The 13,252-nt window shown below is 46.6% G+C and overlaps 1 protein-coding gene across 1 annotated transcript in view; it reads right to left on the reverse strand.

Moving 5' to 3' along the window:
• The window catches only part of PAPPA (pappalysin 1), a 259,190-nt gene that overhangs the window by 19,944 nt on the left and 225,994 nt on the right, over positions 1-13,252 (reverse strand). Inside the window, exon 20 of the mRNA XM_063144791.1 lies at positions 800-871. Within this exon, the coding sequence (XP_063000861.1) occupies positions 800-871 (72 nt within the window). The remainder of the gene's footprint in view (positions 1-799; positions 872-13,252) is intronic.

The raw sequence follows: 13,252 nt of genomic DNA on the forward strand, positions 1-13,252 counted from the left end.
GGGAGATTCAGGACAGAGCAAAGGAAGTAGAACTTCACACAGCGCATAGTTCAATTATGGAACTCACTACCACAAGGTGTCGTGATGGCCACCCATTTGGAGGGCTTTTAAAGGGGGTTGGATAAATTCCTGGAGGAGAAGGCTATCAGTGGCTACTAGCCCTGATGGTTGTGTGCTATCTCCAGTATTCGAGGCAGTAAGCCTGTGTGCACCAGTTGCTGGGGAACATGGGTGGGAGGGTGCTGTTGCACCACGTCTTGCTTGTTCATCCCTGGTTCGACAGCTGGTTGGCCACTGGGCGAACAGAGTTCTGGACTAGATGGACCCTTGGTCTGATCCAGCATCAGGGCACTTCTCACGTTCTCTGTTGCATGCTCAAAGGTATAATCAGGAGCATGATGGGGCCCCTGCTCCAAATCAACCTGAGACAACCTGAGCTACTTTCCAATTTCTTTTTGGTTACATAGATTGGTTTGCAGCGTTCCATTCAGAACTGAGTCAAGGAGAACTCCCCCGTCACTAGCGCAGAATGTATCCCAAGACCACGCTATCATTTTCTGCATGAGCGGAGCTACACAACATTTGCACTGGAAAGCAACAGCGCTGGCTTACGCCGGCATCGATTTGGTTACGGATCACCAATTCCTCTCTAACTGCTACGATAGCGAACAAGGCTTGTGTACTTGCAACGGCGTGTCTGGAGGAGAGAATCTTGGCGGTGTGCAGCTTCTCACCCCCTTGCAGACCTGTGATGGGACAAGCGCCCAGCCGTGTGGGCCCACAATGCAGGTTAGCTCACCTCACAACCCTTGATGCAGTGGATCAGTGCAGGATGTGGATACCACTTGAGTTCACCTGTGCAGACGACGTTCTACAGAGAAGGAATGGAGAACGGAGACATGTCAGGAACAAATCCTGTCAGACTAATTTGATCTCATTTTTTGATCGGGTAACCTCCCTTGTGGACTGTGGGAATGCTGTGGATGTCATATATCTTGACTTCAGCAAAGCTTTTGACAAAGTGCCCCATGATATTCTGATTAACAAATTAGCTAAAAGTGGGCTAGATGGAACAACTATTAGGTGGATTCACAGTTGGCTACAGAATCGGACTCAAAGAGTACTTATCAATGGAACCTTCTCAAACTGGGGAGAGGCAATGAGTGGGGTATCGCAGGGATCAGTCCTGGGCCCAGGGCTCTTCAACATTTTTATTAATGATTTGGATGAGGAGGTGCAGGGAACGCTTATTAAATTTGCAAATGACACAAAATTGGGTGGGATAGCTAATACCCTGGAAGACAGAAACAAACTTCAAAGTGATCTTGATAGGCTGGAGTGCTGGGCTGAAAACAACAGAATGAAATTTAATAGGGATAAATGCCAAGTTCTACATTTAGAAAATAAAAACCAAAGGCACAGTTACAAGATGGGGGATACTTGGCTCAGCAATACTACAAATGAGAAGGATCTTGGAATTGTTGTAGATCGCAAGCTGAATATGAGCCAACAGTGCGATATGGCTACAAGAAAGGCCAATGCTATTTTGGGCTGCATTAATAGAAGTAGAGCTTCCAAATCATGTGAGATACTGGTTACTCTCTATTCGGCCCTGGTTAAGCCTCATCTAGAGTATTGCATCCAGTTCTGGGCTCCACAATTCAAGAAGGACACAGACAAGCTGGAGCGTGTTCAGATGTGGGCTACCAGGGTGATCAAGGGTCTGGAAACAAAGCCCTATGAAGAGAGACTGAAAGAACTGGACATGTTTAGCCTGGAGAAGAGAAGATTGAGGGGAGACATGATAGCACTCTTCAAATACTTAAAAAGTTGTCACACAGAGGAGGGCCAGGATCTCTTCTCGATCCTCCCAGAGTGCAGGACACGGAATAACGGGCTCAAGTTAAAGGAAGCCAGATTCCAGCTGGACATCAGGAAAAACGTCCTGACTGTTAGAGCAGTATGACAATGGAATCAGTTGCCTGGTGAGGTTGTGGGCTCTCCCACACTAGAGGCCTTCAAGAGGCAGCTGGACAAGCATCTGTCGGGGATGCTTTAGGGTGGATTCCAGCATTGAGCAGGGGGTTGGACTCGATGGCCTTGTAGGCCCCTTCCAACTCTGCTATTCTATGATTCTATGAGCAGGGGGTGGGGTGGGATCAATGTAGAGAAAACTACCATGCTTGGTGGACTTTGCCTCCCCCCCCCCCCCCGTGCGCCCCTTCCTCTCCTGGCTGTTCCTCGTCTTGCACCCTAGAAATTTAGTTTTGCTACTAAAAGACCAGAGGCTTGCAGGCTCTGGCTCCTCTCCAAGTATTTACAAGAAATGCTGGTCCCGCCACTTGCAATAACAGAAAGCTTGAGATTGAAATAATATTTAAGGTTCCCTCAAAGCGTCGTGTTTAATATTTCACTCGTGACAGGGAGCAACAGCCTGAGCTGTGGAAAATTGGTGGGGGGGTGGAAAAGGGGAGAGAAATTTGGTCATGGCCTCTGCATCACTTCAAGGATGCAGACTCCTTACCCAGAATGGCCAAGGGGAAGATGACCGGGACGCGCTGTTGTGGTGGGGAGATTTGGGGCAGCAGGAGAAGAAGAGACCCCTTCAGCAGGATTAGCTAGCTGGGAGGCCTCCCATAGAATCATAGAATCATAGAATAGCAGAGTTGGAAGGGGCCTACAAGGCCATCGAGTCCAACCCCCTGCTCAATGCAGGAATCCACCCTAAAGCATCCCTGACAGATGGTTGTCCAGCTGCCTCTTGAAGGCCTCTAGTGTGGGAGAGCCCACAACCTCCCTAGGTAGCTGATTCCATTGTCGCACTGCTCTAACAGTCAGGAAGTTTTTCCTGATGTCCAGCCGGAATCTGGCTTCCTTTAACTTGAGCCCGTTATTCCGTGTCCTGCACTCTGGGAGGATCGAGAAGAGATCCTGGCCCTCCTCTGTGTGACAACATGTAGTCCATGTTTTGGACTACAACTCCCTGATCATTGCCTGGACAGATGGGAGTTGTACTCCAAAACTCAGGTTTGCCTGTCGCTGCCCTATAGGAGAGAAGAGTACACAAGGTCACTAGAATGTGTTTTTGACACACCTCATAGATTTTCTTTGTTTTGCTGCCTAGTATAAAAAAAGCAGCCCTCTTTCAAAAACAGGAGAGCCACCTACATTAAATTATGTAGGTCTTTAGAATTGTTTCTGCAGAATTCTACCGATTAGGGTGACCATATGGAAAGGAGGACAGGGCTCCTGTATCTTTTAACAGTTGTCTAGAAAAAGGGAATTTCAGCAGGTGTCATTTGTATGCGTGCAGCACCTGGTGAAATCCCCTCTTCATCACAACAGTTAAAGCTGCAGGAGCCCTGCCCTCTTTTCTATCTGGTCACGCTAGCTATACTCCTGCAGCTGTAACGGATGGTGAGCCCTACCTGGTAGAAATTGCTGAGAATTTCTCCTCGCTCTGGAGAAATTTGGTGAAATTGTCCTCTCAATTTCTCGGCCCGCGGGCAAGGCAGAGGAGAATTTCAAGAGGCCGTTTGTGCCCAGCTCTAGAAAACCCAGATTTCCAAGCGAAGTTTACAAATTGAGTCAGAAACAGGACAGGACAAACTTGTGCTTCAAAACCTTTGAAACTTTGCACAAGTCATAACAGACGTATTTGTCCATCTCTGAGAAAGGGCAGGATATAAATGGAACACATAAATGAAGTTGTCATCTGGCGCTCATGAGTCATATTTTTGCTCTTCTCGTGGGAACATTTCATAAGTGAACTTTTGGAAGTTTTGTCACGGGGACACTCAACACTCCTGCCCTGTCAAAATAGCGTTGTTATATTCCTGCACCCCAGTCCTAAGAGGGGTGAACTTGCAGGGGCTTCAGCACTCACTCAGCCTTAAGTTTCCTAGAAGGAGGGCACTTAAGACTGGTGCCATCTTTTAAAAATAAAATAGAAAAGGTTTATTTGCCCTGTGCTCAGGATGAAGGCCTGCAACATCACAGCCCTAAGCAAACCCTGCTTCATCTCAGCTGCCCAGGTAGCTCCGTCTGCCAGACAAAAGCTAATCTTTCCTTTTGTCTTAGATTCACCTTTCCCCCCAGATTAATTTCTTCCTTGAAGATAACCTTTGGGTAACTAGCCCCAAAGATAGCACTGGGGAAAATGCTCAGTTTCGTTGTACTCAGCACCACTGAATGGTAAGGGACTGATGGGAGAAATGAAAGGTAGACAGCCACAGGATGGAGCTGGTAATGTTTAGGGTGACCACATGAAAAGGAGGACAGGGCTCCTGTATCTTTTAACCGTTGTGTAGAAAAAGAGAATTTCAGCAGGGGTCATTTGATGCATGCAGCACATGGTTAAATTCCCTCTTGATCACAACAGTTAAAGTTGCAGGAGCCCTGCCCTCTTTTCTATCTGGTCATGCTAGCTATACTCCTGCAGCTTTCACTGTTGGGATGAAGAGGGAATTTCACCAGGTTCTGCATGCATACAAAGGACATAAAAATATAAGAAGAGCCCTGATGCTGGATCAGACCAAGGGTCCATCTAGTCCAGCACTCTGTTCGCACAGTGGCCAATCAGCCATCGGCCAGGGATGAACAAGCAGGACATGGTGCAACAGCACCCTCCCGCCCATGTTCCCCAGCAACTGGTCCACACAGGCTTATTGCCTCAAATACTGGAGACAGCACACCACCATCAGGGCTAGTAGCCATTGATAGCCTTTGCCTCCAGGAATTTACCCACCCGCCTTTTAAAGCCATCCAAATGGGTAGCCATCACGCCATTTTGTGGTAGTGAGTTCCATAATTTAACTATGTGCTGTGTGAAGAAGTCCTTCCTTTTATTTGTCCTGGATCTCCCACCCATCAGCTTCATGGGAAGACCCCATTGGGTTCTCTTATTATGAGAGAGGGAGAAAAATGTGTCCCTCTCCACATTCTCCATACCACGCATAATTTTGTACACCTCTATCATGTCTCCCCTTAGCCTCCTGAAATTCCCTGTTCTATACAGCTGTCAAAGATGCATGAGCCCTGTCCTCCTTTTCCATATGGTCACCCTAGTAGTGTTGTTTGCACCACAGGACGGAGTTGGTAGTGTTGTTTACATCAGTCAGGTCCAACACATTCAAAAAACCTTCTGACCAGAATCCGGGCTGGGACAAAAGATTGAACCTGGAACCCTCGACATGCAATACATGCACCCTGCTCCTGACATAGGGCCCTTAAAGGCAAGACTATTGATCTATCTAACTCCGTGTCACCTTCTGGCAGGAGTTCTCTGACGTGTCAAGGCCGATGTCTTTGTGTGTTCACTGTTGCTACCTTCAGTGAACTGCTAATATAATCTCCCATTCCTGCCTTTTAATGCATTTCATTTGGAACTCGTAGCTAGGGTGACCATATGAAAAGGAGGACCGGGCTCCTGTATCTTTAACAGCTGCATACAGAAGGGAATTTCAGCAGGTGTCATTTGTACTCCTTTCGTCGCCAGCTGAAGACCTTTTTATTCTCTCAGTATTTTAACACTTAATTTTAACTTAAATTTAAATATTACTGTTCTAACTCTGTATTTTAATCTTATATCAATTTTGCTGCGTGGTTTTATCCTAGTTGTGCTTTTTATACTGTATTTTGTAATTGTGCTTTTAACATGGTTTTTTTTTTTTATGGTTTTAATTTTTGTGAACCGCCCAGAGAGCTTCAGCTATTGGGCGGTATAAAAATGTAATATTTATTTATTTATTTATTTATTACATTTCTATACTGCCCAAAAGCCGGAGCTCTCTGGGCAGTTCACAAAAATTAAAAACATTCGAAGTATAAAACAACAGTATAAAACCATAGTACAAAATACAATATAAAAGCTCAATTTGTATGCAGGCAGCACCCGGTGAAATTCCCTGTTCATCACAACAGTTAAAGCTGCAGGGGGCTCTTGACCAGATACAAAAGAGGCCAAGCTCCTGTTGGGATGAAGAGGGAATTTCACCAGGTTCTGCATCCAATAAAAATGACACCTGCTGAAATGCCCCTTTCAGTACAATTGTTAAAGATACAGGAGACCTGTCCTCCTTTTCATATGGCCACCCTACTCATAAGCGGGATGAGTCGGATTCCATACGGAGGCAGGGAACCATTTTATCCAGCCATTTCTTGGCCACACAACGGTAGCATTTATTTTGAATGTGTTCAACCTCACCCGTTCATTAATGAAAAATGTGGAGGGCTACACACACACACACACGCACACACACACACACACACACACACACACACACGGAGCAATTTACCCTCCCCCCCCTGCTAATTTGAGGGCTAATTTAATCCATGTGCAGGGAAACCTCGCTGTGTTTTTACGATTTCTGTCATTTGAGGCTTACCTGGCGTGTGCTAGGAAAAAGGACTTTTATATTATCTGCACAGGGCTGTTTATCTTTCCGATGCTATTTTCCACTATTACTCAGGGCCCAGATAGCTCCACCTGTCTTGTAACAGGCCTGGTCTGTGTGAAATGGAAGGGAAAGGAGTCTGGGTAAAAACTGGATTCAGGCAGGGAGGAGGCCAACGCTGTTTATCCAGCGAGGGAGAGAAACCACAATGTGCCAGAGCCCCACGGTGGGGTCAAATAAGTTCCCAACGAGATTTTGACAGCCCTCTGGAAACCGAAAGGCCAACGAGCATGAAGACAAGATGGATTTGATTTGATTTTTGTCTCTTATTTCCTGCCTATCAGGGTAGGGTAAAAAAAAAAAAACCAAAAATTATATTTAGGTATATGGAAATAAACAAGATAGGGTAATAAAGATGGACAGAGGCATAATCAGGAATCAGGGGGTTGGATGAATCCCTAGAGGAGAAGCTATCAATGGGCCCTGTTCAGAAGACACCTTAAACCATGGCTTTAACCATGGTGGTTAAGCCAGAAAGCCAGGCTGGGTTCAGAAGACACCTTAAACCATGGCTTTAACCATGGTGGTTAAGCCAGAAAGCCAGGCTGTGTTCAGAAGACACCTTAAACCATGGCTTTAACCATGGTGGTTAAGCCAGAAATCCAGGCTGTGTTCAGAAGACACCTCAAACCATGGCTTTAACCATGCTGGTTAAGCCAGAAAACCAGGCTGGGTTCAGAAGACACCTTAAACCATGGCTTTAACCATGGTGGTTAAGCCAGAAAGCCAGTCTGGGTTCAGAAGACATCATGGCTTTAACCACGGTGAATAAGGCTTTTTGCTTTATTCACTGTGGTTAAAGCCATGGTTTAAGGTGTCTTCTGAACACAGGTCAGCTGTCTGTCTTAACCACCATGGTTAAAGCCATGGTTTAAGGTGCCTTCTGAACGGGGCCAATGGTTACTAGTCGAAATCTCTATGTGCTACCTCCAGCAGTAAGCCTATACACCAGCTACTGGGAACATAGAATCATAGAATAGTAGTTGGAAGGGGCCTATAAGGCCATCAAGTCCAACCCCCTGCTCACTGTGGGTGGGTGCTGTTTCATCGTGTCATGCTTGTGAGTTTCCCATGGGCAGCTGGTTGGCCACCGTGTGAGCAGAGTGCTGGAGTGGATGGACCCTTGTTCTGATCCAGCAGGGCTCTTCAGCCTAATCTACACCAAGCAGGATATCGCACTATGAAAGTGGTATGAAAGCGGCATATAAAAGGCGGGAGCCACGCCAAGCAGGATATAACACTATGAAAGTGGTATATGGTCTGTGTGTCCATGGGCCGCAACCGTTGTCAGTGCACTTCAATACCGCTATAAAGAAGTCGTGTGGCTCCTGCCTTTTATATACCGCTTTCATAGTGCAATATCTTGCTTGGTGTAGATCTGGCCTTCTTATGTTCTTAGTTTCCAATGACTAACTTAAGTCTCATTCATTTCAATGGGTCTACTCTATGTAGGCCTGACATTGAATACTACTCCAGGAAATCAATTGGTGCTTGTCTTTTGAACACCAAGCACAAGCCAGTTTAGGAGTGTGGGAAGTGAGGGCGGCTAGGGGTGGGGGGAAAGAAAAGGCAGCAAGACCCTTCTCTTATATGTGGTCAAAACATCCCAAATAGAACATCTCCACCAAATGCAGAAAGGAAGATGTGTCCGTTTTGCTTTGGGTTCGAGGAGGTCTTAAAGCCAACCACCTCAAACTCTTGCTCAGTGACGGAAATCCAGAGATCAAGCCTTTCCGACAGAACGGCTCGAAGACCTTCCAGTAGAAGACCTTCCGGGAGAGGAAGTCCTCTACTACAACAAGGAGGATAAAGAAGCAACAGCAGACCAAAGAAAAAGCATCTTCACCCATGTGTTGTTCCCAGCATGTATCGAGATCGGTCTCTTCAGAGAGGGAAATTCTTTATTACTTCTAAAAGTTCCTAAAGAATGAGTCAGCACGGTCTCGCTTCTCAATTGGCACCTGCGTCATCCTTTAGGATGTTTGAGAGACCGCCAAGTCTCTAGGCTAGTGGTTCCATTTTCCAACAGCTCTTACCATTGAGGAGTTTCTCCTGACGTTCTAAGTAAAATCTACCCTTCTGTAACTTTTGGCTATTAAACCTGCCAAAAGACTTTGCCCTCTTCTGTGTGACCACCCTTCAGGTCTTTGAAGAGGGCTATCATGTCTGGGCTGTAGGCCACGGGGATAAAGTTTAGGGGCTGAAGGATGGTGCTAGCCAGTGGAGGCTGCTGGTTCTGATGTCAATGGGGCGGTGAATCTTGGAGAGCTCCTTTAGAGTTCTAATTGGTCCTGATTGAAACCTGGAGCGGATTCGGCATCCCACTGATATCGGAGCCACCAGCCTCCACTGGTGAAAGCTAGCATAATGGTCGAGCTAGTGAGCATAGAATCATAGAATCATAGAATAGTAGAGTTGGAAGGGGCCTACAAGGCCATCGAGTCCAACCCCCTGCTCAATGCAGGAATCCACCCTAAAGCATCCCTGACAGAGGGATGTCCAGCTGCCTCTTGAATGCCTCTAGTGTGGGAGAGCCCACAACCTCCCTAGGTAACTGGTTCCATTGTCGTACTGCTCTAACAGTCAGGACGTTTTTCCTTGATGTCCAGCCGGAATGTGGCTCCCTGTCACTTGAGCCCGTTATTCCGTGTCCTGCACTCTGGGAGGATCGAGAAGAGATCCTGGCCCTCCTCTGTGTGACAACCTTTTAAGTCTTTGAAGAGTGCTCTCATGTCTCCCCTCAATCTTCTCTTCTCCAGGCTAAACATGCCCAGTTCTTTCAGTCTCTCTTCATAGGGCTTTGTTTCCAGACCCCTTTCCATAGGAAGGTTCCTTACATTAAGCCAGACCGTTGGTCCTTCCAGCCCTACTAGCCCTCAGCCTAATTCCACGTTGCCCCCTGCATACAATCTGTTCAGACCTAGTGCAATGACAGCAGTTTCCATGGGGAGATTTTCATCAGGAATATGTCGTGGGGAGAAAGAGTGAAACAACCCCTGCTCAGTCAGTGCCCCTACTCTAGTTGAAATTGGGGTGGGGGGATGGCACTCCCCACCATAACTTATTCCAAGTTGTATTTTGTTTCTAGCTTGAGAGACCTGATCATAGATTTCCTGCATCACATCTGGACGGGCCTTCCCAAGACAATTGTTTGAAAGAGCTTTGCATATGACTGTTGAAGGGCCGGCCCTACCATGAGGCAACATGAGGTGGCTGCCTTCAGGCAGCTGGTTTTGGGTGTCGTGAATTGCTAGTTGGGGAGGGGAAAAAGAGCTTGTGCGTCATCAGCTGTCAAAAGAACTTGGCCAGATTTAGATACTATATGCCATAGGATCATAAGGAGCATTTTTTTTTTACAGAATCAGATCATCTACCCCAGTATTGTGAACACTGACTGACAGCAGCAGCAGCTCTCCAGGGTTTCAAGCCGGGTTATTTCCCTACCTGGAGATGCTGCAGATTGAACCTTCCGCATACAACATGTCCGGGCGTGAGCCCCGAAAAGAGCAGTTCCCAAGCCCGAGGCTAAAGGCAACAGCTGCAGGATTCAGGCCTCCGTGCTGCAAACGTCGCCGCAGCAAATTTGGTGCCGTCCGAACAGACGGCAACCTGTTTTCAATTTCAGGGGAAGCAAGAGTTTGCTGGGTGGTAAAAGACATCATAAAAATCTAACGGCCATATCGTATATAACACTTGCAACGCGGGGCAAGCAGGGAGTTCTGGCGGTGGAAATACAAATGGCTGCCATTCATTTCCAGCCTCTGATGCCGTCTCCAAGACAGGACTGAAAACATACGGGTCCCCGGTGAGAACTGGTTCTCTCTGCTCCTCGATACTTACAGCTGCCTTCACGGTTACTCCTGCCATGAAGCCTTGAACATCTCTTTTGTAGCTCGCTCTATCATCCTGCTTGCTATCCCTGTGCCTTGGAGCTGGGTCATTCATCCCCCAGAGGGAGTTATAAAGAGGGAGGAAGCTGTAAGAAATATCTCTGTTCCACTAAGGAACATCTACTCTTGAATTTTAGTAGTTTGGGAACTGTATTTCCTACATAGAGGCTTGGAAATTGGGTGGGTTCAGAGGAGGATCAGGGGTCTGGAAACAAAGCCCTATGAAGAGAGACTGAAAGAACTGGGAATGTTTAGCCTGGAGAAGAGGAAATTGAGGGGAGAGATGATAGCACTCTTCAAGGACTTGGAAGGTTATCACACAGAGGAGGGCCAGGATCTCTTCTCCATCATCCCAGAGTGCAGGACATAGAATAACGGGTTCAAGTGGCAGGAAGCCAGATTCTTAATGGAGATCAGGAAAAACTTCCTGACTATTAGAGCAGTACGACAATGGAATCAGTTACCTAGGGAGGTTGTGGGCTGCTTTAAGGTAGATTCCTGCATTGAGCAGGGGGTTGGACTTGATGGCCTTATAGGTCCCTTCCAACTCTACTATTCTATGATTAAAAATGGTTGAGTAGAGGAGAATCCAGATGGTTTGAAGCAAGGTGGAGCTATGCCACATGATGTCTGTCTTAGGGATGTCTGGATTTTGTGAAATCCAACCTGTGCCTATTTCATGAATTATGCAGTGTCGTTCATTGTGGTGTCCATCTACAGACAGATTCGAATTCTTCCCCCAACTCCGTTGTGTGGAAACATATGCAAATAATTCCATTAAGAGGGTTCGCAAGAATTTACATAATTCATATCAGGACGTAACTCCTAGCAAAGTATAAAGTGTTGGTTATCACCTTTAAAGCCCTACATGGTCTGGGTGCAGGCTACCTGCGCGATCGCCTTCTCCCGTACAATCCGCCCCACACACTCAGGTCCTCTGGAAAGAATTTCCTTCAGCTAGCCCAAACTAGATTAACAACTGTTACCCAGAGGACCTTCTCTTCTGCTGCTCCCAGACTGGGGAACGGCCTGCCGGAGGAGACTCGTCAACTTAACAGTCTACTAGCATTCAAGAAAGCTATAAAGACTGATCTCTTCCGGCAGGCCTATCCAGTGGAATTTTAAGACGTTTTTAAAATATTTTTAGAATGGTTTTTTTTAACAATGTGTATTATGTTTTAATTCAGTTTTATGTATTTTATCATTTGTTGTTGTTCCCTGCCTCGATCAAAATGGAGAGGCGGGTAAGAAATAAATTTATTATTAGTATTAGTATTTCTTTATATACAGTCAACAGACCAATATAAAACAAGAAGATACACCATTATATAAAACAATACGAAGTAGGGATAAAGAAAGAAGAGGGAGTGTTAGAAGAGGGAGAGCACCATGTACATTGATGGTGCTATATAAATAAATAAATAATAATAATAATAATATTGTTGTTGTTGTTGTTATTATTATTATTATTTTTCCTGGGTTCTCAATTTTTTTCACTTCAGCATTTATTTATTGATTATTGATTGATTGATTGCATTTTTATACCGCCCAATAGCCGAAGGATTCGTTCCGAAGCACTCATAGGGTCCGGGGGTGCGCGTGTGAGGCGGGGGAGACGCTAGGGAGTCCGTCAGACTCCCTTACTCAGTCAGGCGCTCACGGCATCCCTAAACCATGATGCCATTTCTGCACACCTGTTCTCACCATGTATTTTTGTCTTTATTCCTGCAATGCATCCTCCTCCACCTCCTCCTCCTCCTTGCTTCCTCCAGTCCTGGCTTCCTTTCCCTTTTTACTACTAGTTATTTCCCTCCCTCTGCCCCAGGCTACCTAATGAGCCCTCCAGGGATCTGCAGGTATAAAATCCGTTACGGCTCCCTCTGAGAGATGGCATCAATAAAAGGGGACAGCATGGGGGGGAGGGAGCTGTGAGTCTTTCAAGCCTGAGTTCTTCTTTCACAGTGAATTACACAAAACACTTGAAAGCCTACAGCTCAGGAAAGAAAAGGGTGAGAAACAGCTTCTAATACAGAGATAAGGAAGTTTTTATGTGCTGTGCCGGGCTCAAAAGTGAGCAGAGGCACACTAAGTGTGACAGGGGGCCTGGAAGGGGGCAGCGTGTTATTGTTGTAGGGCCCACCGACGACCACCCCCCTCCCCTCATTCTCTGAAAGGGGCCCTGCTAGAGACGTGCTTTCTGATCTCGGGGTTTGGGATCCTTCCTTCCTTTCCGTTTTCAGGCCAGCCAAAAGCAACGGTAAGAGGTTTTGAAATAAACTTCACCTTGGAAAAGAGGAAAGGGCTCTCGGAAATTCAGCTCTCCTCTCCACAAAATGTGACGGATCAAAGGATCGAGCCGTGGCAAGGGCTGTCAAGTGAAGCTCGATTTGCCAAAGGGGTACATTTATGCATCTATCACATTTCGAAGTCTGTCCGGAAGACCAGAAGGACAAAACGGCTGCAATCTGATGGTCCCTGTGAGGGTATCCGTCGAGGTAGGGATGTCTGTCGTGGGGAAATCTGGGTCTCTTTTGGCTCGACCGAGTGCCAACCGAGTGCACGACTCGTTTTGTGTCTGCGACCGGAGCTGGGGGCTGTTCCTTGAACTCAGGGTACATTTCTGCGTGCTGGGGGGGGGGGGCAGGCCGGAAAGATTCTGCAATTTTATACAAATTTCTGAGCGATCCGGGCAACTTGTGGCCGAATTTGCACGCAGTAGACAAATTCAGCTGTAATTTGCGCAAATTGCTCAGGAGTTTGCGTGAATCGCAGAAGCTGCCCCTCCCCAAATGCAAAATTCCGGGGAAATCCGCAAAGGGACCTGACGCACTGCAGATTGAGTTGGGCGATCAGGAAATGAAACAAAGTCCAGGAAGAAAAGCCGTCAAATGGATTCCTCCCAAGTTT

Source organism: Elgaria multicarinata, chromosome 19, assembly GCF_023053635.1.
Source record: "Elgaria multicarinata webbii isolate HBS135686 ecotype San Diego chromosome 19, rElgMul1.1.pri, whole genome shotgun sequence".
Classification (NCBI taxonomy): Eukaryota; Metazoa; Chordata; class Lepidosauria; order Squamata; family Anguidae; genus Elgaria; species Elgaria multicarinata.